General features: G+C 41.4%; 2 protein-coding genes and 1 long non-coding RNA gene across 6 annotated transcripts in view; 2 read left to right on the forward strand and 1 right to left on the reverse strand.

Annotated features, from left to right (window-relative positions):
* LOC117454288 (uncharacterized) overlaps nt 1-6,209 on the reverse strand; it is a 44,282-nt gene extending 38,073 nt beyond the window's left edge. Inside the window, exons 1-4 of one of the 3 annotated variants that reach the window (XR_011643897.1) lie at nt 6,152-6,209; nt 4,029-4,120; nt 3,458-3,558; nt 2,843-2,940 (exon numbers count right to left, since the gene is read on the reverse strand). This is a non-coding gene — a long non-coding RNA (uncharacterized lncRNA). Of the gene's footprint in view, nt 1-2,842; nt 2,961-3,457; nt 3,559-4,028; nt 4,121-5,532; nt 5,620-6,151 lie in introns of those variants that run through there. The other 2 variants (XR_004552964.2, XR_004552965.2) reach the window with 2 other exon arrangements.
* Nucleotides 2,655-4,738, forward strand: LOC117454287 (transmembrane emp24 domain-containing protein 11). Its single transcript, XM_034093468.1, has 5 exons — nt 2,655-2,933; nt 3,464-3,555; nt 3,988-4,113; nt 4,234-4,380; nt 4,456-4,738. The coding sequence occupies exons 1-5, from the start codon at nt 2,804-2,806 to the stop codon at nt 4,603-4,605; spliced, it is 645 nt and encodes a 214-aa protein (XP_033949359.1). The 5' UTR covers nt 2,655-2,803; the 3' UTR covers nt 4,606-4,738.
* On the forward strand, nt 5,830-17,315 carry rnf212 (ring finger protein 212). Of its 2 annotated transcripts, none has more exons than XM_034093467.2 (13): nt 5,830-5,913; nt 6,135-6,251; nt 7,373-7,434; nt 7,566-7,640; nt 7,795-7,851; nt 8,163-8,221; nt 8,332-8,391; nt 9,167-9,231; nt 10,024-10,090; nt 11,049-11,091; nt 11,287-11,341; nt 12,596-12,665; nt 17,110-17,315. In XM_034093467.2, exons 2-13 carry the CDS (start codon nt 6,143-6,145, stop codon nt 17,252-17,254), a joined length of 867 nt encoding a protein of 288 aa, XP_033949358.1. In that variant the 5' UTR covers nt 5,830-5,913; nt 6,135-6,142; the 3' UTR covers nt 17,255-17,315. The 2 variants fall into 2 exon arrangements, with proteins under 2 accessions (XP_033949358.1, XP_033949357.1); XM_034093466.2 differs by having other exon boundaries at nt 5,833-5,918.
* The last annotated feature ends 8,824 nt before the right edge of the window (nt 17,316-26,139 follow it).

Here is a 26,139-nt window from a genome sequence, read left to right on the forward strand (position 1 = left end):
TTTGAAATCTCTGAAGCTCATAGAAATGTGTTTGCCAACATTGGATTAAACCCCAGAAGCTTCCAAAAAGCAGATGTTGAAATAAATCCATATTAATAATTCTTAAGATCTGAAACGCTATATCCAAAACAATACTGAACAGAACATTTGAATAAACTCAGGCATTTCTTATGTCCATTAGCATTGATGTAGCGCTAGCAACAAAATGAGTCAGACATCGACATTTATGTACCGTCCTCCCCACATTCAAAACACAATTTTTAAAGAGAGATTATGTTTGTTTGCCTGAAGACAAAGAATATATTTATTACAGGATTTTAACCTGTAGTGTACAGTATATCAAGTCTGAATCTATAAGTTGTATTCCTCTATGTTATTGAGATATAAATCCATTGCTTTTGTAAAAAATGTACCAAAAAAACATGTTTTCTGTATGATCAATAAAGTGTAAATACATCAAGATATTGTGATCTCATTACGGTTTCTTCAAGAAAGCGACAGATACTTCATCGTGTACAGAGTCGTATCTCCTATATAATCACAATAACACTTGTGAGTTTAATAATTCTTTAGTGCCCTTTGCTCAGTGCACTGTTTGACCTTTACATCTGAATCACACATTTGGGCTCCCAGGGCAATATTACTAACACTGTGGCTGCAGGATCAAATTGAATCTAGAGAGAAATACTATTAACTGGAGAACCGGAGTTGAAGCCTGATGTTGGCTAGGATTCACCCTGATGAAGTGTTGGTCATAAAACTGATTCATGCGCTCAACTATTTAAAACAGTTCACCAAATGTTGATTTAGCCCACAAGGTCTGAAATCTCACACAGCACACTCCAAGCTGTGACGTCCAGTGCAAAACATCCCACTCTAAAGCAGGAGTTACATTTAATAGGCAGAACAGACAGCAGCTACACTTGAAGTGACCTCTTTTTTCAGAGGAGGTTTCTTGGCAGGATGAGGACAACACAATTTGAAACGGATAGAAAGTTTGCTTCTTTAGTGAACAGCAGTAGTAAGAACATCTGGTGCAGGAGGAAGCTCCTTCCGGTTTGAATGACAAGGGACAAGAAAATGACTGAGACAGAAAGTCAGAGAGATGTAAGTGTAAAGTAAATGCCAAGTATCTGGTACTATGAACAATATTACATTATAAAACGGACAAGTCAAATCAAGCAATCTGAATGGTTCTTAGCCGTGATATACTGAGCGTATACCACGGGTAGAATTGTAAGTTAATTTTCACAACAAGTCAGTATCCCTCCGCGTCTGAGAAAAACAGTATACCGTTGGGCTGAAAAACAGTATACCGTCGGGCCGAACCACGCCCCTTAGCTGTGATATAATGAGCATATACCACGGCCTGTCGTGAGCTATTGCTTAATTATACTAAATAGTTTTGCCACAGTGTGTTTTTCAAATGTTTTCAAAGTCAATTCTGTACATATTTATATTCTTAAAATGTTTTTAAAATGACAGAAATAAACTATTTCAGTGGCAGGGATATTAAACACATTGATTAAAGAGGCCCTATTACGCCTTTTGTGGTTGTACCTTTCCTGTAGTGTGATATAGAGGTTTTTGTGCATGTAAATGGTCTGCAAAGGCTAAAATCCCAAATTTCCACACACACACACACACACACACACACACACACACCCCTCCCCCTCCTGCCTGAAACACCTCCATTGGACTCCTTTGTTTACTTCCGTAGCATAGTGACATTACTATGTAACACTTGCTCTTCTATTGGCTTGCGCTCCAACACATTTGACCTGATAGGCTAAGGGAAGGGACATCTCTCAGTAGTTGACCAATCAGAAAAGAGCAAGCCAGCTAGTCAATCAGAGCAGGCTGGGCTCTGGTTTCAGACAGAGGGTGAAAAGAGGTGCTGCAACACAGCCAGTATGAGAAAAATAAAGAGCTTTTTGAACATTAAAGCATGTTAACATGTCGCAGTAGAGGCACACAATACACATATGAACCTAAACGAGCATTATAGGGCCCCTTCAAGTATTCATCCAACGTATAAAAAAAGTGTGGAAGGAGAAGGACATCTGATTCTTTGCTGACTAAGTAGAAAGAACTTTTGCAGATGCTAAATATGAGATGATTTATTTTGTGTGTGTGGGGGGGTGTGGGTTGGTTTACTTTATCGTATAAGTGACCTCGTCTAGGGTTGGTTTATGGCACTCGTGTATGTTATGGTTTGGCTTTCAATTTTAAACAACGTTTGAACTCTGTTTAATACTGTAGTAACCCACACTGTGACAGTGGTAATCTTTAAATCTTAAAAAGGTGAACACCATGTTTAAAAAAATATGCAAGAATCAGTAGGCCAGATGAGAAGTGCATTTGTCCAATTTTACAAGGTTTGCCATAAATCACTGTACTACAGTACAGTTTGCTAATATATTCTTAATTTTGAAGGACATCTTGACTCTTTCCTTAGATATACTTTAATTAACTGTGGGAGGATTATCTTAGTCTGCAGGAAGTGGTCTGTCCTGTTAATCATTATTCTTAACAGCTTTACTATTGGCTCCCAGTTTAACCAGTCACAAATTGACCAGAAGGTCTCGTCACACAAAATAGCACCTGTGAGTTTCTCACAGTCAAACTGTCCCTCTTACCTCCCACTTCAAATATATGCTGAAGGACATGTGGGTTTGTCTATAGTCCATGGCAAATACATCTGGAATTAGAATTTGGAGATCTACGAAAAACTGAACCTACATGACAAACATTTGTTCACTGTCCAGTGTATTGTAATTGAATAGCTCATTGTTAGCTGAAAATGAGTTTGCAAGGCATTGGCTTTCTCTTCCAGTGTTACCTGGTGTTGGCAGCCGCCATGTATTTTGATCTCGGAGAGCAGGAGCAAAAGTGCATCATCGAGGAGATTCCTGAAGACATGCTCGTCACCGGTGAGTCCTGGAGAGGGAATATTCCTCCTGAGTGTCGTTTACAATCAAATACAGGGAATCAATGTGGAATAAGGTTTGGAAAACTGTATTTTGAATTGGCACGTGACACAGTTCAATCACAAATTCATGTTATGTGTACTTCCATGATGGTGTGTCTCTTATTTCAGCAAGTGTAAAAGCCATTTGTGTAGTAAAGTGGAGTCTTTGTAAAAACTGATTTATCTGTTAAACATAAAATTACCAGAAAAATCTTAGTATTTTTATTTATCGTAAACGTAACTAATTTTACTAAAAAGAGGAAAAAGTACTAACAATCAGTCATGTAGTGAGAGACATAAAAGTAATAGTTACACATTCAATCATTTTTTTGTAAATCAAATATAAATGTAACTTGTATTCCCTCTCCATGCTTAACATAAGCATCGCAAAATCAAAAAAACGTAGAGGACAAGGTCATAATTACGTTTTTGAGGCTACTGTGTGTGATTGTGAACTTAAATGCACTCATGTAGACTGTGTTTTACCTTCAGGGTATTTCTTGTTGGAGCCGTGGGAGATGAATGCCCTCTCCCACTCCCCTCACCTCGGCGTCACTGTGACAGTCAGAGACCCAAACCATGAGGTACTGCACTCACAGGAGAAAGGAATCACCAAGTCAAACATTCGCTGTGATGGTTCATTAACACATGTGCCTATAACTGGTTTCCCCCTTCAGAGCAAACCCAAACAAGAATAAAATATGAGTCACTAACATACACACACACAACTATAATTCATCTTGTTGACAGTGTAGAAAGAAGCATTCATATAATTTACTTAGTAATGTATCCCAAACTGTAAAAGTCCTGCAAATCTTATTAAGAACAAGACTTCAAATTCACCTGTTTATTTTCCACCGCAGATTTTTGCTCACTCACGTGGCAAAAAGAAAATAAATCTTTACTTTAATTTCCGATTCAGCTTTTTGGAAATGTTTGAAATGAGAATAAATCCCATGTTCATTTTGTCAATGCACAGCTAAATAAATGTTAACAGTGTCTCTCCTGCTCTCTAGGTTCTGATGTCAAAACGCTATGGTAAATTTTCTAAATTCACCTTCACATCGCACGCCTCTGGTCAGCACTACCTTTGCTTCCAAACCAACTCCACAAGGTTTTCTGTATTTGCTGGAGAAAGACTGGTGAGACCTGTGGACACAAACAGAAAATGAATTATTAAACAATGGGGAGAAAAGCAACAAAACATATTGTAATATTATTATATTGAACAATAACCCATTTTCCTTCATCATGCTGAGCAGAAGCTACATTTGGACGTTCAGATGGGAGAGCACTCGATAGACCCCGTCCCTGACAAGACCAAAGACAACATGAAGAATCTGGAGAACAGCCTCCGACACCTCGTAGATCAGATGCTATTCATCACCAGGCAGCAGGAGTACCAGAGGGTATAAACACATTTTACTGTGCAAATTAAAAAAATGTTTCTGGAAAAGTGTTTTATATAATGTTCTCCCTCTCAGGAGAAAGAGGAGGTGTTTCGTCAGATTGGTGAGAACACCAACAGCAAAGTGCTGTGGTGGGCCATGGTGCAGACCTCTGTGCTGCTGACGGTTGGTTTCTGGCAGATGAAACGACTCAAAGATTTCTTCATCGCCAAGAAGCTCGTCTGATGATGACCTCTGACTGCAAAAACCTTCAAGTGTATAGGGTGTATACTGAATGCCTATTACACAAACACTCTTCTCTTTCTACCAATTGCTGATATTTAGGATTCAAAACTATGTATGGCAAGAATAATTAAAGTGTAAAGATGTTGGACAGTCAAATAAAATCCACCAACACTAATTTGAATGTCGTTAAATTAAGTACAAATTATTGTTTTGTCTCATTCTGTTCTTCAACTCTGTCACCCTTAAAACTGGATTACATTAGGCAAGAGTTTACTGTATACTTTTTGGGGGTTCAAACCAATACAACTGTTTGTATATATATATATATATATATTGTAAGTATAGCTGTATTGCTTACCTTATGTTGAAATATTAATCTAATTGAGAAAAGTTTTCAAGTAGTTGCAATACTTCATCTAACCGAGATTAAGCTAGTATCACTGTATAGGCCTATTGGTATATGGATATGTGCATTAGCTAGCTAGTTACGTTGTATAACTAAATACTATTAGATTATTCCGTTTTTATCATTAGAAAATACATATAAACGTTTTTGAACCCTGTAGTTCGTTACTATGGCGCACATTTTGGAAAGTAGGCCTACTGAGTAAAATAGTAGTGCATATCTATCATATAATCACATGCATGTATGTTAAAATTAAGTGTCAACTCAATGCTGTGCAGTACAAGTACAAAATATCCCTTTGAAATCTAGTGTAGAAGTACAAAGTAGCAGAAAATGGAAATACTCAAGTAAAGTAAAAGTACCACAGAATTATACTTAATTATATAACTGAGTGAATATTCTCTGTTACATTCTAATTAAATATTTAGAACTGAACAAAAATCATGAGTTTATGTTGGACATGTTTAAATTGAATATTTAGGCACAAATGCAATAAACATAACCTTTAGTGAATGACTTACCTTATGTTGAAATATTAAGTCAGTTGTGAAAACGTTTTATAAGATGTTTCAATACTTCGTTTAACCGAGATTAAGCTAGAATGTCGTCATTATCTAGCTAGTTAATTTATAGCATTAGCCTAGAGATGATAGTTATTATTCGTGGTTAGTTAGCGTAAAAACTGACGTTAGGTGCCAGTTGTCAACGTTAAATAAGTAAATATTTGATATAGCTAAGCTGACAATCATTACAGATCGTTAGTCAACAGACATGTTTCTGTACTGTAGTTAAAAAAAAGTAAAAGCAGCTCATGACGTCACTCTTTAGAACGTTGATCAGTTATTTATGCTAGCTAGCTAACGATATTAGCATTTAGCTTCATTTGCAGCGGGGTATCGTCGGTAAGGTAATTAATTTACATTTACACTCTAAAAACGTTTTACAAAGTTGTCTTGAACATACACGAAAGCCAGAACACATTTTAAAGTAGTAATTGGAGCTTTGAGCTTCACCTCGCAAAATTAGCTAATGCTATGTAAACACACTAATGACTAACATAAATGACTTAACAAGATGAGTTAGCTTAATTAAACGCTAACCTAATTTTATTTTTTTGTTGCAGGTTTTCAAATGTCTTACTGGATCTGCTGCAACTCCTGTTTCCTTTGCCCCAGTGCTGACAGAAAACTGGCTGTCACCTCCTGTGGACATATCATCTGCAATGTCTGTAATCAGAAAGGTAGAAAACAATTTAACGATACTAACTATACGACATTCAAAACAATCGCTGACGGGGAAGTTTAGCTTCACTTCAGTTGTACCAGACAGGATAAAGTGATCAAACAGGGACATCTGTTGGAATCTATGGGATATTGCATAGCTGAAGACTGAGTTTTACACCATGTGTATTCAAGATTGGAGCTGAACTATTTAACATTTGAGCGGATAGGAGACAAACGAGTCCCCCAGTAAATAAACTCTTCCTTAGAAATACAAATGTGATAGTATGCCAACATTGGTTTGATAATAATCTGCTCTATTGTTATCAAGCAGCAGATGAAAGGAAATATTTGATCTAGTGAAGCTCTTTGTTAAGGGGGGCTTCCAGTATAATTACACAATTTGACATTGAAAAGAGGATAAGGGCATGGAAGTATTACTCAACTGGCCTACCTAGTGTCAGCCCCCTGGCTTTCACTTACAAATGTTACTTAAAGACACATGTATCAATCAGGAATAGACTCATAAGGACCAAAAAGTGACATAGTACGACTGCAAGAGACTAAAAATTACTAAAAATAGACCAAAACAACTGCTAAGGGACACAAAACAATTGCACAATACTCTAAATGACCACAAAGACCAAAATTAAAACACTGTATGACTACAAAGAGACACAAAACAACAACACACCCGCTCAAAATGACCACAGAGGGACGAAGGAACACAGATGCGTAACATAATCTGACCATGGATGCTTCTCGTCATATCCTCAAAAGAAGTAAGAGGTCAATTACACCAATCATCATTGGATATTGGATTTCTTGAAGTAATCTCCTGGAAGTCTCTCAGTCCCACTTTAGGAAAGCCGATCATAATCACAAGCCATGGGTCTGTTCCCGATGGGTGTAATCTAAGTCAAACTCTCAAGAGTTTGATTATATTTGAATTCGCTCTGGCTTCCAGGGTTAAACCCAGGGGTTACACTTAATTAGTTTTGGGTCTCAGGGGTAAGCACTTTGAGAGCCCCTTTTTGTTCAGTTCCTAAATTAGATTTAGAGAATCCTCTATTTACTATAAGCGTAGAAAGGATATGCATTTTGTATTGTTGCCCATCTTTAATTGAAACCTTTCTTTCAGGAAAACCAGGCATGTGTTTAATATGCAACGCCAAATGCCAAGTATCACCTCTCACCGACAAAGTAAGCATCTTTATTCCCATTGAATCCTTTGTGTGACTATCTGAGTGGAATAAAAGCACACTAATATCAGACTGATATAATTATATTACATTCTATTTTTGTTACATTCCTTTGAAATGTCTTTGTTTCAGAGCAGCTCAGAAGTGAAGGCCCTGTTCACCGACATCAACGTTGTGGCAACAAAAAACTTCACAGAAATCAGCAAAGTTTGGTCATTTTCGATCTTATGATCAAATGTAAAAATCTTGTTAATTGTTGTTATATCAATTAGTCTGTCAGTTGGAGCTAATATGTGATATTTGTATTTTTACATGATCTATCAGTATAGAAATAACAGTGACGTTATTTCCCTTTTCTCAGGTTTTAATGTTCCAGGCAAAACACCAAAAGAGACTGTTGTCTTACTACCAGCAGAGGGTGAGAGACATCTGTTCCTGCTGTGTGTGTGTGCGTGTGCGTGTGCGTGTGCGTGTGTGTGTGTGTGTGTGTGTGTGTATTTAATTTTGTTCATCTGGCATGTAATGGACTATGTTGTCTAATAATTGTGAAAAATTGACATAATATTTGTGTCATTGTTTGTTACCATGTAGAAAGTTTGATTTAATTGATTTCCTGTTCTATTCGCTGCCCACTAAATGTAATACTATAGTAATAATTAACATTGTTTATATTACAAGATAGTCACCAAAGCTGCCCTACTGTGTCCCCATCCAATTGATCAATTACAGGATGAGAAACTAGAGGAGGTACTAGTCAAGATGAAGCAAGAAATGCAGCAGATGGCAAAGTAAGTAGAAGCACAAGTTAATAATACCTTTTCAAACCTATTTCTCAACTGCAGTAAATACGAAAAGTTGGGTGCCTCTCCTATTTTCTTTGATTTTCTTTCATTTGAAGGAAGCTGCATGACCAGAGCGCCTACATCACTAAGCTGGAACACGCTCTTCGTCATCAGAGGTAAAGCATAGAGGAGATATTCATTTAAAAATCACTTTCATTATTAAACACCAATACGTCATTTTTATTGAAAATTGTTTATGTGTTGCAATTGTATAATTTTTTCAAGATTTGAGCTCTTAAAATTCTATGTGGTGCAGTTTGTAAATGCTTATTGGCAGCTTTTCTTTCTTATTTCACAGCCACGATGCTAATTAGCAGTCTTTTCCACCAATCAAGCCATCTTGAAAAATGCTTTGCTAAAAAGCATCTGGCTAATGTTTCTTTTTAATTTCTTCTTTCACATGTCATACTGCACCAGAGATGAAATTGCTCATGTAATGAGACTCAATAAAGATCTATTAAGGTAGTGAAACCTGGTTTGGAATTTAACAGCCTGTTTGAGTTTGGCAACACATCAAGTTATGAACAACCAGCTGGCTGTTATTCCTCTCCTCTCACTAGGTGTCACTCCTGGCACATCTACCACAGCTTACAACCATCACCAACACTGAATTAGTTTAAACAGAAAGACTTTGTTTTTGAAAAAGGCCAGAAAATATAGCAAACTAGTAATTAAGTGAAAATGTTGTTAATTGATATGCATCTATCTATCTATGTAATGTCTTGTCTTTTATCTGCACCCTGAGTCTGTATTAAAGTTTTCAATCAATCATCTGAAAACTGTTGTAACAAATGTTATGGCATACATTGTTAGAATGTGCAGCATTGAGTTTTAAAGTACCAGTGCTGGAGCGTATTTATATTTTAAATGTTTATTGTTTTTCTTACTCAGTGCCAAAGTTTCTTCAGTGCCTCAGATGAGCCACAGCTTGCATACTCCACATGGACATAAATCAGGTAAACAACAATCCCATGGTATAAAATGGTGTCACTTTTGTTTTCTTGTATCGGTCTTTATGTAAGACATCACCTCTTAGTATGGCACTCTGATGTAAACACCCTGAACTGCCATTTACATTTGAATATATTTGTATTATAATATGCAATCATTATACCTGATAATACACTGTACATTATACCTGTTCATGAGGGGCTGCTTATATTTCTTTCACTCTGCATTGTTGCCGTCTTCACTGCAGGAATATTAGCTGAAGTTGAAAATAATGAAGATCATTATTACTATAATGATGATTAATAATGATTACTATTATTAGTATAATATACTATATTTCACTTTATTATGACTAATAACTAGAGTCCAAGAAAGGGTGGGAGTCTGACTTGTGTGACTGTTGCTCAGACTGAGAGAGAGGTTTGAGATAACTCAATACATTGGAAATAAAAAGCGTTTGAAGTATCATATGAAAGACAAGCAATGTAAATTGGCCCTAATGTTGCTTTTTTTACTTGTGATTATTACTCCAACCAAAGGCTGTAAAAACATTTAAACCATATTTCAGCATTAGGAAAAAAAAATTGTTTTTTAAGCCTGACCAATCAAGATTACAAGTAATAAAATGCAGAGCCAAGCAGAATCGGCTTGTGGCTAAAAAAGGCAAATTAGACTAACAATGTCTTTGTGGGCTTATCATTGAAACATCTATTTACGTGTATTCCCTGCATGACCACCAATGTCTCATCACCATTAATAATGTTTTGTGAGTTAATGTTGTTTTTATTGTCTGTCAGTGTCAGTCCTACAGATCCCATATCACTCCCCCATGTCCATCTCTAGACACTCCTCAATGAATACCATGTGAGTATCCACCCTCCATAACTTTTCACTCTGTATTTAAATATTTCTTTTATGTTGATTTCGCACACCTCCCACCTCATCTCAGTCTGTGTTTCTCTGCCTTTCTTTCTCTCTCACCATAAGAGCGCGACAGAGAGAATGGAGGAGGTATTTCACAGTGCAAACAGGCTATATCCTGAGTTCAGCCCCGGTGTCTTATGTTAGCTTTAGCTGCTGTATAGCTGTGCCCTGCCCTGTGGTTATCTACACACACACACACACACACACACCTGAATAAGCTAAGCTTTGTTTGGGTTTAGTCAGGATTCCCTATTGGGTTTCCTTCCACACCGTTGACACAGGATTGATTGTCTACCGGCGTTTAATAGTACAAATGTTTTTTTATTCACTGAGACTTTAGATTCTTCTACTGAGCAAACAGATGATGGACGGCAGACATTAACCCCAGCTGCAGAATTACCGCCATGCCTGAGGGCTCCATTTAGTTTGGAACTTAAAAGTAAATCGATGCTAATATAGCTAAATTAATTCGTAACATAAAATGCTAGGGATATTGATATTCTTGATATTTTTGCTGTTTTTGCTCAAGTTTTCTACAAATATATATACCATGCTTTCAGTAAAGTAATCAACTGATTTCAAGAAATTGCTATTGAAATGATGCATTATGATTATGCATCATAAAAACCACTGTAACAACATTGAATTATCTCACTAGTTATTTCTTTTTTAATGATCATCTTATGTACTCTATGTATTCACAAAAGGTATCTTAGGTAATTATTCTGTATTCTTGTTCTTGAAAATATTTTTCCAAAACGTTAATATCCGTCTTGGGAATAAAACTATACATGTCGGGGTTAAAGAGACGTTTGGCTTGTTATTGAAAAGAAGTTGAAGCAGTGCTCAGCCCACTGAACCCAACAGGACTAATGAACCGTGCTCTCATGTCTCACAGCTCTGAAAACATGGACGTGGATGAAAGGAGTCTGTTCAGGAAAGTAAGTGCTATTATTATTCCTGTAGTGAGCTTCCATTTTTAATATACAGTGTGTGTAATGTAACATTGATTATCCATATGATACAGCATCTGAACATTTACTCCATGACTCTAGTACAAAAAGATTATTTCTTTTGAATAACAGGTAGATACAAAGCTATGATTTGTGAAGTTTCTCTGTGTCTCTGTCTCTCAGCCCAGCATCGTCCCCAGACTGTCGTTAATCAGCCCTCCACAGGACGGGCGAATGGGTAAGTGCTCCGCTGCGCCTCATTAAACTGATTCATGTTGAATTTAGCTCATAACCTTGGATCTGCTTTGGTGATGCCTCTGAAGGCCATAACTCTGTTAGGACATTACACCAGTGCATTCAGGGTTAGTAGTTTGACACCGCTCCTCTCTTAATCCGTATACAAGTATACAGCCTTGAGTGCTATATAACAAGCATACAACTAAAGGCCTTTTAACCCTTTTGCATTCAGAGGGACATGTTCGGCTTTTGAATTGTTAATCATACTTCTGGCTGTGTTAATGCAAAGGCTTATACTTTGTGAAGGTGTGAGTGCATTTTGAAGGTTCAACCTCAGCTCTTATATTTAGAATTTAATAAACCCTGTAGCCTAAATACAGACACTTACAGTGGGACAAAAATGTCCTCATTGAAACACTTTTTTTGTTTTCACAGCCATTACAGAATAAAAATACATTCTATTATATCTAGCTTTACCTGGCTTCAAAATTGTATGTATTGTGTTGTATGTAGGCATTATGTGATTAGAAATCTTTTTAAAAAATGTTTTGAGAATATTGATTGGTTATGATCAGGACAGAAAATAAAGATTTATATCAGTAACATTGAAATATAATATTATAGACGATTTTATTGCAACTTTTTTACCATGAGGCACATGGGTAAATAAATCAGACGTTGTGCTACTAGCTACTAAAAGTCCCTTCTCCTCTCGTGAAGTGTGTTTGGTGGTTATGGTCTCAGGGATTAAAGGAATACAGATGTTGGCTGTTGTTATGTTTAGGATTACACCTACTGAGCTACTCTCTTTGATTTTGTAATTTAGTGCCTTAAAGGATTTAACCTCCTTTGTGGCACATAAATTAGGGGACAGCTTTCAAATAAGTAAATATTGAAATGAAGGAAATCACAATATTTAACCAGCAGCGGCAGGTTTATTGGGCAAACAGAAATGAAGAGTTTTCTTATAATTAAATAAAGATGACTCACCATTTATCATAAAGCTCCATGTTAGGCAGGGTTGTGTACATGGTGTAGATGTGTTTCGATGTGAACATTTTGAGAATTGAACAATTGAATTGTTATTTTTAGAATACGATTCACCCATTTACAGTATCTTGGCTACTTAGAGGTTTTTCCGGAAGAATAGACAAAAGCTTAGAATGACACAGAAATACCTCAGGCCTGTTTTAAATCATTAGGAGGAGTGTATGACCTTTTTTACGGATTAACACTGGATCTCTCTGGTGTTCAGGCACCATCCCTCACAGGTCGTCCAATCAGAGCTTGCCGGCCAACTACTCAGCTTCGTCGGCGACAGTCAGGTGACTCATTTAATTAATTAAAGAAATCAGAATACTGCTCGATAAAATGTACATTATGTATGGCTTCTTTTGCTCAATTTTTTCTGTAGCGAAAGAGTGCTATAGCCTATTTTTTTCCTTTTTTCCATTACCATAGACACTGTTTTTGTTACGGTGTATGTTGGAAGCAGGACCCAAATGCAGATATAAACTGAAAAAACTCCTTTATTTCAAGGCTAGGGATATAAACAAAGACAAAACAGAACACTCACCGACGAACTAGTCATGACACAAGACGAACCAACACTGAACACAGGAAGAGAACAGACTAAATACAGGGAGGGGTAATCACAAGACGAGAAACAGCCGGGCAGGGGAGGAGAAACACAAGGGCCACAGGTGAACACAATCAGACAACTAGACACACCGGGGAAACTAACGACAGGGGAAAAACCACCAGGGTGGGTGGAGGGGGTCTGGAGGACGGGTCTTGGGCTGAGGACCAGGAAGGGGTCTCGGGCGGACGGCCCGGGGGCAAGGCAGAAGCCGAAAAGGGGGACTCGGGCGGACGGCCCGGGGGCAAGGCAGAGTCGAATAAGGGGGACCCAAGGCATAGTCCAAGGTGGGGGACTCGGGCGGACGGCCCGGGGGCAAGGCAGAGTCCAAGGTGGGGCGAAGGCCAAACAGCTCCGGAGGCCGGGCAGGACCCGGTGTCGGCCGAACAGGAACCGGAGCCGGTGGGACAGGCTTCGGCAGGATCCCCCACGGAAGAGGACCAGGAGATGGCAGGACCTCCGGCGAGACAGGTGATGGCGGGGCCTCCAACGGAACAGGACAAGGGGTTGGCAGGACCCCCGGCAGAAGAGTTGACGGCGGGACCCCCAACGGGACTGGACACAGAGTTGGCAGGACCCCCGGCAGGAGAGTAGTCGACGGGACCCCCAACGGGACAGGACATGGAGCTGGCAGGAACCCCAGCGGAACCTCCAACGGCACAGGACATAGGGTTGGCAGGAACCCGGCAGAAGAGTCGTCGGCGGGACCCCCAACGGGACAGGACACAGGGTTGGCAGGACCCCCGGCAGGAGAGTAGTCGGCGGGACCTCCAACAGCACAGGACATAGTGTTGGCAGGACCCCCGGCAGAAGAGTAGTTGTCGGGACCCCCAACGGGACAGGACATAGAGTTGGCAGGACCCCCAGCGGAACCTCCAACTGCACAGGACATAGGGTTGGCAGCACCTCCAGCGTAACCTCCACCGGCACGGACATACGATTGGTAGGACCCCCGGCAGAGGAGTAGTCGACGGGGCCTCCAACGGGACAGGACATGGAGTTGGCAGGACCCCCAGCGGAACCTCCAACGGACCAGGACATTGGGTAGGGACTTGAGACGTGACTCGAGAGGGGACTCGAGAGGGGAACCAAGGGGGAACTCAAGAGGGAACTCGAGAGGGAACTCGAGAAGGGACTCGAGAGGGGACTCGAGAGGGGACTCGAGAGGGGAACCGAGAGGGGACTCGAGAGGGGAACCGAGAGGGGAATCAAGGGGGAACTCGAGAGGGGACTCGAGGAGAGACTAGAGGAGGGACTAGAGGAGGGACTAGAGAGGGGACTCGAGGAGGGACTAGAGAGGGGACTCAAGGAGGGACTAGAGGAGGGACTAAAGGAGGGAACTCGAGAGGAAACTGGAGAGGGGACTCGAGAGGGAACTGGAGATGGGACTAGAGAAGTGACTAGAGGAGGGACTAGAGATGGGACTAGGGAATTGACTAGAGGAGGGACTTGAGTAGGGACTAGAGATGGGACTAGAGAAGGGACTAGAGAAGGGACTTGGGAACGGACTAGAGGAGGGACTCGGGAAGGGACCAGAGAGGGGACTAGAGAAGGGACTTGAGAAGGGACTAGAGATGGAACTCGAGAGGGGACTCGAGAGGGGACTCGAGTGGGAACTGGAGGGATGACTTGAGAGGGGACTCGAAAGGGAACTTGCGAAGTGTCTTGAAAGGGGACTCGAGAGGTAACTGGAGAGGAGACTGGAGAGGTGACTCGAGAGGGGACTCGAGAGGGGACTCGAGAGGGGACTCGAGGGGTGACTTGAGAGGGGACTTGAGAAGGAACTTGAGAGGAAACTGGAGAGGGGACTCGAGAGGGAACTGGAGAGGGGACTCGAGAGGGAACTGGAGAGGGGACTTGAGAAGAAACTGGAGAGGGGACTCGAGAGGGAACTTGAGATGGGACTAGAGAGGGAACTTGAGATGGGACTAGAGTTGGGACTATGGCAGCTGGGTCTGGAACCATGGCCGCTGGGGCCGGAACTGGGGCCGGGACCATGGCTGCTGGGGCCAGAACGGGGTCTGGAACCATGGCTGCTGGGGCCAGTACTGGGACTGGAACCATGGCTGCTGGGGCCGGAACCATGGCTGCTGGGGCTGGAACCATGGCTGCTGGGGCCGGAACCATGGCTGTGTGGGCCGGTTCTGTAGCCGGAACCATGGCTGCTGGGGCTGCTAGCCTGGCCTTGCGACGACTCCTCTTAGCAGCCGCCTGAATACTCCGTGGACTTCCATAAGCCAGACGAGTTCCGGAATAAAACTCCTGGACAGGAGCAGGAACTGGGGCAGAAGCACAGGTTGACTTCAGGCGGAACCCACCAAGGCGTATGGTGCCAGGTTGGGAATTGGGAGACATGGAGCTAGCATGCCTAGGGCTAGCAGGCCGGGAATCACATGTTTCAAGGAAGTCCAAAATCCAGTCAGGTAAGAATTCAACAAAACATAGTTTCTCTGCTGCCAACCGGTGCGCCTCTACCAGAGCGGTCCTCTTCTGCCGAACACTGGACGCTCCCTTCCACCAATCAAAGCAGCAAGCCAGATAGAAGGTAAAATGCTGTAATTCTACCTCCCATGGATCATCTGCTGGGTAGTGATGTTACGTATTGCACCGAGGCTTCGGAGCGTGTGTCGAGTAATCCCCGAAGCTTTTTGTGACGCATGTTTCGAGGCTTGTATCGTTTTGGGTCAGTGAGGTCATCGATAACAAACGAAGCCTTGCTGCCTGTCGATACCACGTGACTGCTTCAGGAAGCGATTCAGATCGGTTGAACCGTTGAACCACAACGCTCATACCCATGGATGTATAATAACAATATAACCCCTCCTGTACCCGGGCCCGGTGACACGATGGAATTAAGAGAGCTCAGACCCTCACTTATATAGAGGTCGGAACATGTCATAAGTATCAATGAATAAAAGCATAAAAGTAGGAACAAAAACATCAATAAATACAGGACTAAATATGTTGCAGTGTTTTCAGGGAGCTGTAGTGTCTGTGCTGTGGCTCAGCTGGAAAGCAGTTGACTCATGACCGCAGGGTCCCTGGTTCGACGACTGAACAATACGTATTTGTTGTTGTTTATAAAAGCTACAGCTAAATGAGATAATGTAGTTAATAAATGTATTCTTTGATATGGTTTAGCCTTTCTCCGGCTACAACATGGTTAAGTTTATGAATATTATTAAGGAACACAAATCCCTCTTTGCAATGTTTAGCAGCCTCCTTAGGCTTTTCAATCACAATCATTCAACTGGAATAAATAAAATATTGTTAACTATATATATTGAAAATATGATTTTATGTTGGTTGTTTAGAGATATTCTAAGGCTTTACTTACTGGGAACTCGGTATGAGATCGAGCACACTGTTGAGATGTCCAATCTGCCTGTTTTACACACTTTGACCAACAGGGGGGTTTGTGTTCAAATGAAGCCCATGATGAAGCCTCATGAGATGAACCCTTTTGCGAACCAATTGGCTGGAAAGCTTCAAAGCTTCATAAGGCTTCATCTCGCCATCACTACTGCTGGGTCCATTTGTTGGTTGGTTCGTAATGTTACGGTGTATGTTGGAAGCAGGACCCAAATGCAGATATAAACTGAAAAAACTCCTTTATTTCAAGGCTAGGGATATAAACAAAGAGTCATGACACAAGACGAACCAACACTGAACACAGGAAGAGAACAGACTAAATACAGGGAGGGGTAATCACAAGACGAGAAACAGCCGGGCAGGGGAGGAGAAACACAAGGGCCACAGGTGAACACAATCAGACAACTAGACACACCGGGGAAACTAACGACAGGGGAAAAACACAGGAAGAAGGACCAGACAATATACAAGGAGTAAAATACCCATAACCAGACATACACAACTACAAACGTGACAAAACATGAGAATCCTGACAGTTTTGGTCCATTTCACAAACAACAAACTACTTACAAGCACACCAAATCTGTGGCTGAATATAGTCCCCAACAACAGATAAACTCTTTAGTCCTTTTACTCACATTTTCTAGTTTTAAGTAATTATTTTTAAAATGGGGAAAGCTGGGAAATGTGGAAAGTTTGGACACAAGCAGTGTTGGTTTTGGTCATATCATAATATTTGATCTCCTCTCCTCTCGCAGTCGTTTTCAGGGAACTCCGATAACGCCAGAAATGTCGTTCGGTCAGAGGTCTGGATGGAAATCTCCAATCTTCAAACCTCTCTCCTCCTTCAGACACTCCATGTCCTCCCTGGTCTGCCCTCCTAGTTATCAGACACACAAATAAACATTCAGGAAGCCTTTAGAGGACAAACACCTGGCCCCTGACATGTAATAAATAAAGGGTATTAATATCACCAAAGAGTCTGTGTGTTGTGTTTTAAATCAAAATGTAATGTATTCAGCTTGTAACGTACTGTACATGAATGACTTAACTCAGATCCTTTGTCAAATCAAAAGAGTGATGAAATAAAGAATGATTGCTTTTAAATGAAATATGGTGAACAGTATCTGATGTCATAGGACAAATATGTGTAATGTGTATTTGTAAAGCGCTTTGAGCATCTGGAAAAGCTCTATAATAAATGTAAGGAATTATTATTATAGGTCAGGTTATCCAGCAGTTAGAGCCATGTTGTTTTTGAGGGAACTTCTTTCATTAATCCAGCAGCCTTACATTCATTAATTCAACATTACTCTGCACCAGCACCTGTTCAATGAATGTACACAAATAAAACAGAGATTAAGGAAAATCGACTAATCTACTGATTACTAGACTTTACAAGACAAGACTTTGAGAATGACAGACACACTCTGCAGTGACTGAACACCCCTCAGGCAGCGGTGCCGTTTACCACCCTCCACACTCCTGGCTTGCTGCTTGTAACTTCAGTAACTTGACTCGTGATTTCACCCTCCAATCTTGTTACAAAACAGCTGCAAGTGATGGCAAAGCGAAAAAGTGTAACCTTATAGAAACATGAGATCACCTGAAGTCATCGCAGGGGAAAAGCTGATGCAGTGCGTTGGACAGATGTGTTCAGACAGGTCCACTCTCTCTGTCGGCCCGCGTTTCTGCCTCCATTGTCCCCGCCTGTCAGGGCGTTGAATGGCGCCTATTGAAGAGGGCTCAGGTGTGACTGTGTGTGTTCTGGGTTTGAACACGCTATATTCAGGACCTTACCAGCATGTGTGTGTGAAGTTAAAGGGTATTGTACAGAGTCAGTAGGCCTGATCCTCCTGTGCTCCGGTGGGATCTGAGGTCGTTTCCTGTTTTTTAAGGTCCACTTAGAGTGAAATGGCTCCCCGGGGCAGAATAAGCTGTCATGGTGTCACCCTCTGACAGGGAGAAGACTAAATCACAAATAATCTCTACCTTATGCACACACACACACACACACACACACACACACACACACACACACACACACACACACACACACACACACACACACACACACACACACACACACACACACACACACACACACACACACACACACACACACACTCACACACACACACACACACACACACACACACACACACACACACATACCATGTATACATCACTTCAGGGGACATTACATTGACTTACATGCATTTTCTGGAGACTTATCCTAACCTTAACCATAACCAACACATGCCTAACCCTAACCCATAACCTAACCCTAACCAAGTCTTCACCCTAAAATGAATGATTCCCCTTATGGGGACCTCCAATTTGTCCCCATAAGGGAGGCGAGTCCCCACACGTGACTGTGTAAACAGATTTAGGTCCCCACAAGTATAGTAATGCTAGGCCACACATACCCCCCCACACACACAGATGGAGATAGAGTAATAGAGGGAGGGGGTGGACTAGCTGTGGGAACATGCTGCTGAATAATTACCACTGACATCAGAATAGTTTTCTTTAGCTCTCTGAAGTGGCAGGGCTCATTTGTACAGCCTGGAGCCATGCAGAGGTGTGTGTGAGAGTGTGTGTGCAGAGGGAAAAGTAAAAGAGAGAAGAGAGATTAAGAGGGAGAAATAAATGTCTCTGGATAACCTTAATTTGAAAGTCAAGTAAAAGAAACACACACAAAATAACTGTAAACGAGAGGTGCAACACAGGAGATGACTCTGTGTGTGTGTGTGTGTGTGTGTGTGTGTGTGTGTGTGTGTGTGTGTGTGTGTGTGTGTGTGTGTGTGTGTGTGTGTGTGTGTGTGTAAAAAAAGAGAGGCTTCTCTCTTAATCTGATCCAGATTTCACACTTTGTCACTCAGTGTTTCACTCCTGTGCTGTTTGGTGTTGTAAATGTAATCCCCTCAAGGCAAGACACAACAGGAACTAAATGATTTCACACCGGAGCTATTTGTCTCTGTGAGGTGCAGAGAAAGTGTTCCTGTGAATACGTACGGTGTAAAATCACATTTACTGGTTAACATTTTGGTTGAAAAAATACCAAAAGAACACTGATGAAGATGTAAAGTGTGAAAAGCCACCAGGAAAGATTTTAGTTATTTCAAATTTCAGAAACGTATTTTACATTTTACTTCATTGTTCTGCACTCTTAGTATCCTTCTTTGAAGGAGTTTGGTGATCCAACACAAACCATGTACACCTCAATCTGGGGTTTAATGAGGTGATGGGATCATCAGTCCTTGGTATTTGTACTTTGGTTATTTGGGGTAAAACAAAGATTACAAGTATTTGTGTGTCATTACATCGCTGGGATTACATCGCAAAAAAGATTATTGCTATCCCTAGTACTACTGTAGCTGTTTTATTTTTGGCTGGTTTTATGTAGGAAGGGAAATAACCCCGAAATATCATCTGTTAGCTTTTAATCAAATTCCATCGATCATCTGTCAAGCATTTTACAAAATATTGTAATTTAATGCAGATCAGTGGGACAGTGCCATGACCTATAATAAACTGTTTATGTGTCCTCATTACATACGTGATGTGTATTCTCAACCGAAATACCTCCAAATGCACTCATTGAAACTAGCCTGAAAAAAGAAAATTCCTTCCACAGATGGCAGAGTAAAATCATTTATGGAAAATATGGAAGTCAATTGTAGTCACACAGGCTGCACAGACTATACATCAATTTGATTGGCCTGTAGGTGGCACTATAGCCTATCTGAGCCTTTTTTATATATCATGATCGCTGCAGCATGCATTCCTCTGCTGTGTGTGAAGGCTTTTGGACCACAGCTGCCTCTGATAGGGATCAACAGGATGAGGAAGGGACACTGAGGAGGTCACACACACACACACACACACACACACACACACACACACACACACACACACACACACACACACACACACACACACACACACACACACACACACACACACACACACACACACACACACACACACACACACACACACACACACACACACACACACGCACGCACACACACACCTAATCACATCTGCTGCTTTTGAAGAGGGTGCAAAGGATGACATCGAGGAATCGTTGAGCGCACGGGGCAGGAAAGGTTTGTTGCATTTCAGCGGAAGAAAGCTGAATAGGGGCGGTTTATGAGTCAAAGAGAAACAGGTGAGGATGGGTGACCTGGACCACTCGTATTCTCATCAATACACACACACACACCTACACACACCTACACGCACCTACACACACACAGGCATCCCACATGTGAAGGCAGGCTGCTGCCTTTGAAGGGGCCCGGCCTCCTCCAACTGTCCCATGCATGCTTGTGTGATGTCAGCAGGACTGTGGAAAGAATCCTTTCCTGTCTCACACACACACACACACACACACACACACACACACACACACACACACACACACACACACACACACACACACACACACACACACACACACACACACACACACACACACACACACACACACACACACACAAAAACCTCCTTATCACAGGAAAATCTCTTTGCACATCAACTTGGTTTGCCCTTTTTACTACTTTTTTGGAACAAATACACAGACATAACACACACTGACTGACTTTCTTCCTCTCCTTTTCTGTCCTACACACACACACACACACACACACACACACACACACACACACACACACACACACACACACACACACACACACACACACACACACACACACACACACACACACACACACACACACACACACACACACACACACACACACACACGTACGCACGCACGCACGCACGCACACACACACACACACACACACACACACACACACACACACACACACACACACACACACACACACACACACACACACACTTGGCAGGATGTGCAGGGAGAAAAAGGGAACGAAAGACAACACCGAGATTAGGAGGCTTTTGTCACGGCTCTGTGGCAGACTTTAAAGGCCTTGGCTCCCTTCCCCTCTGCCAGATTTCTTTCTTTTCTCACCCTGTCTGTCCACATCCCTCTCTTTTCACGGAGGGGGGGAGAAAGTAAACATTTGGTAAAGAGAAACGGAGAAAGGGAGGGATGGCTGGAAGAAGGATGGAAGCCGCCTGTTGCCCTCTTTTAGCCTCTTTTTGTGTTCCTAGTTTTTATGGCGGCTTTGTGGCTGTGTGGAGGATGAGTGCAGAGAGGGAGAGGTTTGCAAACAGAACAGCGCTTCAATGCCAGCCAGGTGTCTGTGTTGTTCCCACCTGTGTGTGTGTGTGTGTGTGTGTGTGTGTGTGTGTGTGTGTGTGTGTGTGTGTGTGTGTGTGTGTGTGTGTGTAATGCATCTGCGCTTTTGTGCGTGCATCCATGTGCAAAGCTCCATGTGTAGCTGTGTGCTCATGTATTACCTAACCATGTCAATACTCAGGTGTATGTGTAGGTATCTTTCAGGTTTGGTTGCGTGTATGTTTTTTCCCCAGGTGTGTGTATTTGTGTGTGTGTGTGTGAGCCCTTCATGGTCACTGACTCTATTCACCTGAGCCTTCCTTTCACAGTGAAAAGGCCGTTGCCGGTAAAAAGCTCTTTGGACAGCTTCTCTTCATCACCAACCACAGCTGCTGTTGACTCAAGCACCCAGGAATCTCCTCGGCGGGTTAACACCCTTTTAACCAGCCAACCGCGCACCAGCACCCTGAGAGAGGGAGCAAGAGGTCCTGCAAGACCTCAAGGACTACAGGACCACACATTTGCTCTGGCAATGGACAAGATGTAGTCAAAATGCAGCCATCTTGCTCAGAGGAAGTGGGGCTGCAATAGAGAAAAGCAAACCTTGAACTATCATTTCAATGGCTTACTCACGCAAGGTGAAAATATGCTCACTGTCTCACTCACCCAGAACATTTTTTTATTTACATTATAAGCCTCTTTGGTATCCATGGTTATAAGTGAACGTCATACACTTCACATTATTTCAGATAAATGCAGTAAAACTGATTAAAGGTTTTGTCTCTCAACAAAATGTAATTGCTGAAACAGATAGGCATTGAAAAGCCTTTCTTTAACATTGCTACTTGACAACTAGTCATGTTGACAGAAGGTTTATGTCAAAAGAAAAAGAAAACAGTGATTTTAACCCAACAAAGGACTCATCCTTCGTCTCAGCGCCTCTGGAATGTCTTCACACTCCTCTGCACAAAGTGGAACAAACTGAAACACAAAGACCTGCCAAAGGTTTCATTCTACAAGAGTTTCAGTTGTAATGTACAGCAATGACAAAGACTATATCCTGTTGTGTTGTTGTGAGCGTTCCTGTACACAAATGATTTGCAGGAAGCTTTTTAATTCTTTGACCTGAAGCCTCTTTCTGCAGAGCAACAACAATAGACACTTCTCTCTATTCAGCCGATAATATTAAACAGATTCAACTGAACGATCGCAGCCTAATGACTTGAACAAATGAAATTTAAATAACTTTTTTTAAGTAAAAGAATGTTAATAAAAATCTGCATTTGAGACACTTGACACAATAATAATAATAATAATAATATGTTTAGATACAACAGAAAATGTGCAGTCATGATAAGTAGCGTAGGCATTCATTGAGCAGCTTGTCCCATTTTGGAGAATACTTTTTCAACAAACAACACACAATATGAAATTATAATCAATCAATCAAAATGTATTTATACAGCCCAATGTTACACATTTGACATTTGTCTCAGTGGTCTTCACAGTGTGTACAGAATATCAGTATGACAATACGACACCCTCTGTCCTTAGACCCTCACATCGTACAAGGAAAAACTTCCAGAAAAAACCCACAGTTTAAAGGGAACATGGGAGAAACGTCAGGGAGAGCAACAGAGGAGGGATCCCTCTCCCAGGACGGACAGACGTGCAATAGATGCCGTGTGTAAATCGAAAAGATAATACATTTACAACATAGGTAGTCCAAATGTTTGGACATGCGTGTGTCTGTAATAAGAAGATGAATCCACGAGGATGTCAACAATCCAGTGGGAGCCATCAGGGAAGTAGTATGATGAGAGTCAGGCAGGACCGCAGAGACAGGTTCAGCCACGACTCGAAGTCCAGGACTCAGATCCAGTGCTCAGGATAGAGGATCCAGGACACACGACCACAGCAACAGGATCAGCCTCGACTCAGGATCCCGGCGTATATATGGACACAAAAAAGAGATTTGGGGGAAGCTGGGTTAATCGGAACATGAGAGTACACAGGTACAAACAGACAGAAAGACGGAGTAAGGTGCCCCCCCCAACAGTCCAAGCCTATAGCAGCTAAACTAACGTGTCTACATACATGCACTCCCTTAGGATAGGTTGAGGGAAAGGGGTAGCAAGTAAGAAGTAAGGAACACAAAGTGTCTACGTACATGCACTCCCTTAGGATAGGTTGAGGGAAAAGGGTAGCAAGTAAGAAGTAGGGCACAGAGGTGGAGAGGCACACGCAGGGAGAAAGGTCCCCACTGGAACCTGAATTGGTTAGAGGTAAGGAGTAGGTCTGTGGCTACGTTCCACACTCCCCGGCCGGGCTAGGCCTTCTCTACAACCTGTTACCCTCTAATAGAACCTCGAGAGGTCAGAGAGGGGAAAGGTTTTGGATAAAGTTTTAAATATAAGATCTAAGTTTTTAGGATTTAAGTGAAAGAGTAAGAACTACAATTTATAGGTGAAGAGGCACAACGCATCTACGTCAATGCACTCTTATTAGATTATTTTATTTTATCACTATAAGCTTTATCAAAAAGGAAGGTTTTAAGCATACTCTTAAAAACAGATAGGCTGTCTGCCGCCCGAACACAAACTGGAAGCTGATTTCACAAATGTGGAGCTTGATAAGAAAAGGCTCTGGCTCCCATTGTACTTTTAGAGACTCTAGGAACAACCAACAACCCTGCATTCTTGGAGCGCAATGCCCTAGTAGGACAGTAGGGTATAATGAGTTCTTTAAGGTAAGATGGCGCCTGCCCATTAAGGGCTTTGTAGGCGAGAAGAAGAATTTTAAATTCTATCCTGTGTTCTATAGGGAGCCAGTGTAAGGCAGCCAGAACAGGAGTAATGTGGTCCCTTTTCCTAACTCTAGTTAGTACACGTGCTGCAGCATTTTGAATCAGCTGAAGCGATTTAACTGACTTCTTGGTACTCCCTGATAATAAAGAGTTACAATAATCCAGCCTTGAAGTAACAAATGCATGGACTAGTTTCTCTGTTTTATCAGGCTTGATGCATAAATATAGTTGAGTATCATCCGCAGTGGAAATTTACAGAATGATTCCTTATAATATTGCCTAGCGGAAGCATATATAGTGTGAACAAAATAGGTCCAAGCACTGAGCCTTGTGGCACTCCATGGCTAACTTTGGTTTGCGTGGAAGATTCATCGTTAACACAAAGATCTTTACAGTGCATACAGAATACGACACCCTCCGTCCTTAGACCCTGGTTTTAGTAAACTCTCAAAGAACCCCCACACATACTCATTGTATTCAGATCAAACTGTGGTATGAACAACAATGACTTGGTTTCTAATTTATTTGGATGGTCACTTGAGACTTGAAATCCCTAAATATTTGACATTTAGGTATTTTGTGTAACACGACCCATGGTCCGTACCTCGTGTGTTTATTGTTGTAAGACTTTAACTGTATTGTTTTTTTTACTTCTGGGCTTGACCTCTCTTTGAAAATCTTCTAATCTCAACAAAATGTTCACCTGGTTAAACAAAGATCACATACAGAGACACTGCTGCACTGATTTTTCTCTAAGAAGTTAAAGTTATTACACTGTTAGGTTTCTACATATAAAAAATGATTAAACGTATACAAATTAGATTTTTAGGATCCAATTGTCAAATAAAGACAGTAGTGCTTTCTTTAAAATGTCCTCCTCCCTTCCTGTTCTGCACATTTCTTCCCCGCCTCCTTCGACACCTCCTCGCTCTCCGCAGATATTTTCTCCATTTGCTCTCGTCAGTGAGAGCTCAACACATCTGTCAGCAGCTGCACTCTGTGTCATCCTCCTCCTCCCTGCTCCCCTTCATCTTCTCCTCCTCTGTCTGTCCTCCCCGCAAACTCTCCAAGTCAATCAAATTCACCGGCTGAACATAAAAAAGGATCAGGAAAAGCAGGATATAATCTTTGTGATAAGAGAAGAATGAGAGTCGAGTAAAGGATGAAAAAAGTCACATATTTGCCTACAGTATCATTTATCCAGTCAGTTTTTATCTCACTCTTACACAGATGTAGAATGCAATATGTCTGTCATAGCTTTGAATCTTATGCTATTTATTTATCACCAGTGAGGCTTACCAGATGTAAAACCAACACATGGAGGATTTGTAAATTCCTCAGTAAGTGATGATGACGAGTAACTGTTGACTTTGCAGCAATTTCAATACCGCAGATTCCTGTGAGGGATTTCGCTTTTCCGTACATTTGAAATGTTTCTTTTCTCAAACGTTCTGCAGTTCCTTAACCCCTTACTATATCTTAATCTTTAAAATCTTAACAAGTTATTAATCCAATATTGGTCAAAGAAAACAAAATATAATATGAAAAATGTCCAATGTCAGGGATGTCTGATCCAATTTAAAGGGAATCTGGAGAAACAAGAAAGGCAATGGGACTACATAATATGTGTGGATTTAAGAAAATGTTTTTTTGTTTTTTTTAATAAAACAGGCTTTTTTTTGCTTAATCTGTAGCTTGTTAGTTGCGAAAAGCGATGTCCAAAAATATATTAGGCGTGTGGCGCAGTGGGTTGTGCGTTGGTGT

Source organism: Pseudochaenichthys georgianus, chromosome 10 (assembly GCF_902827115.2).
Source record: "Pseudochaenichthys georgianus chromosome 10, fPseGeo1.2, whole genome shotgun sequence".
In the NCBI taxonomy this organism is placed as follows: Eukaryota; Metazoa; Chordata; class Actinopteri; order Perciformes; family Channichthyidae; genus Pseudochaenichthys; species Pseudochaenichthys georgianus.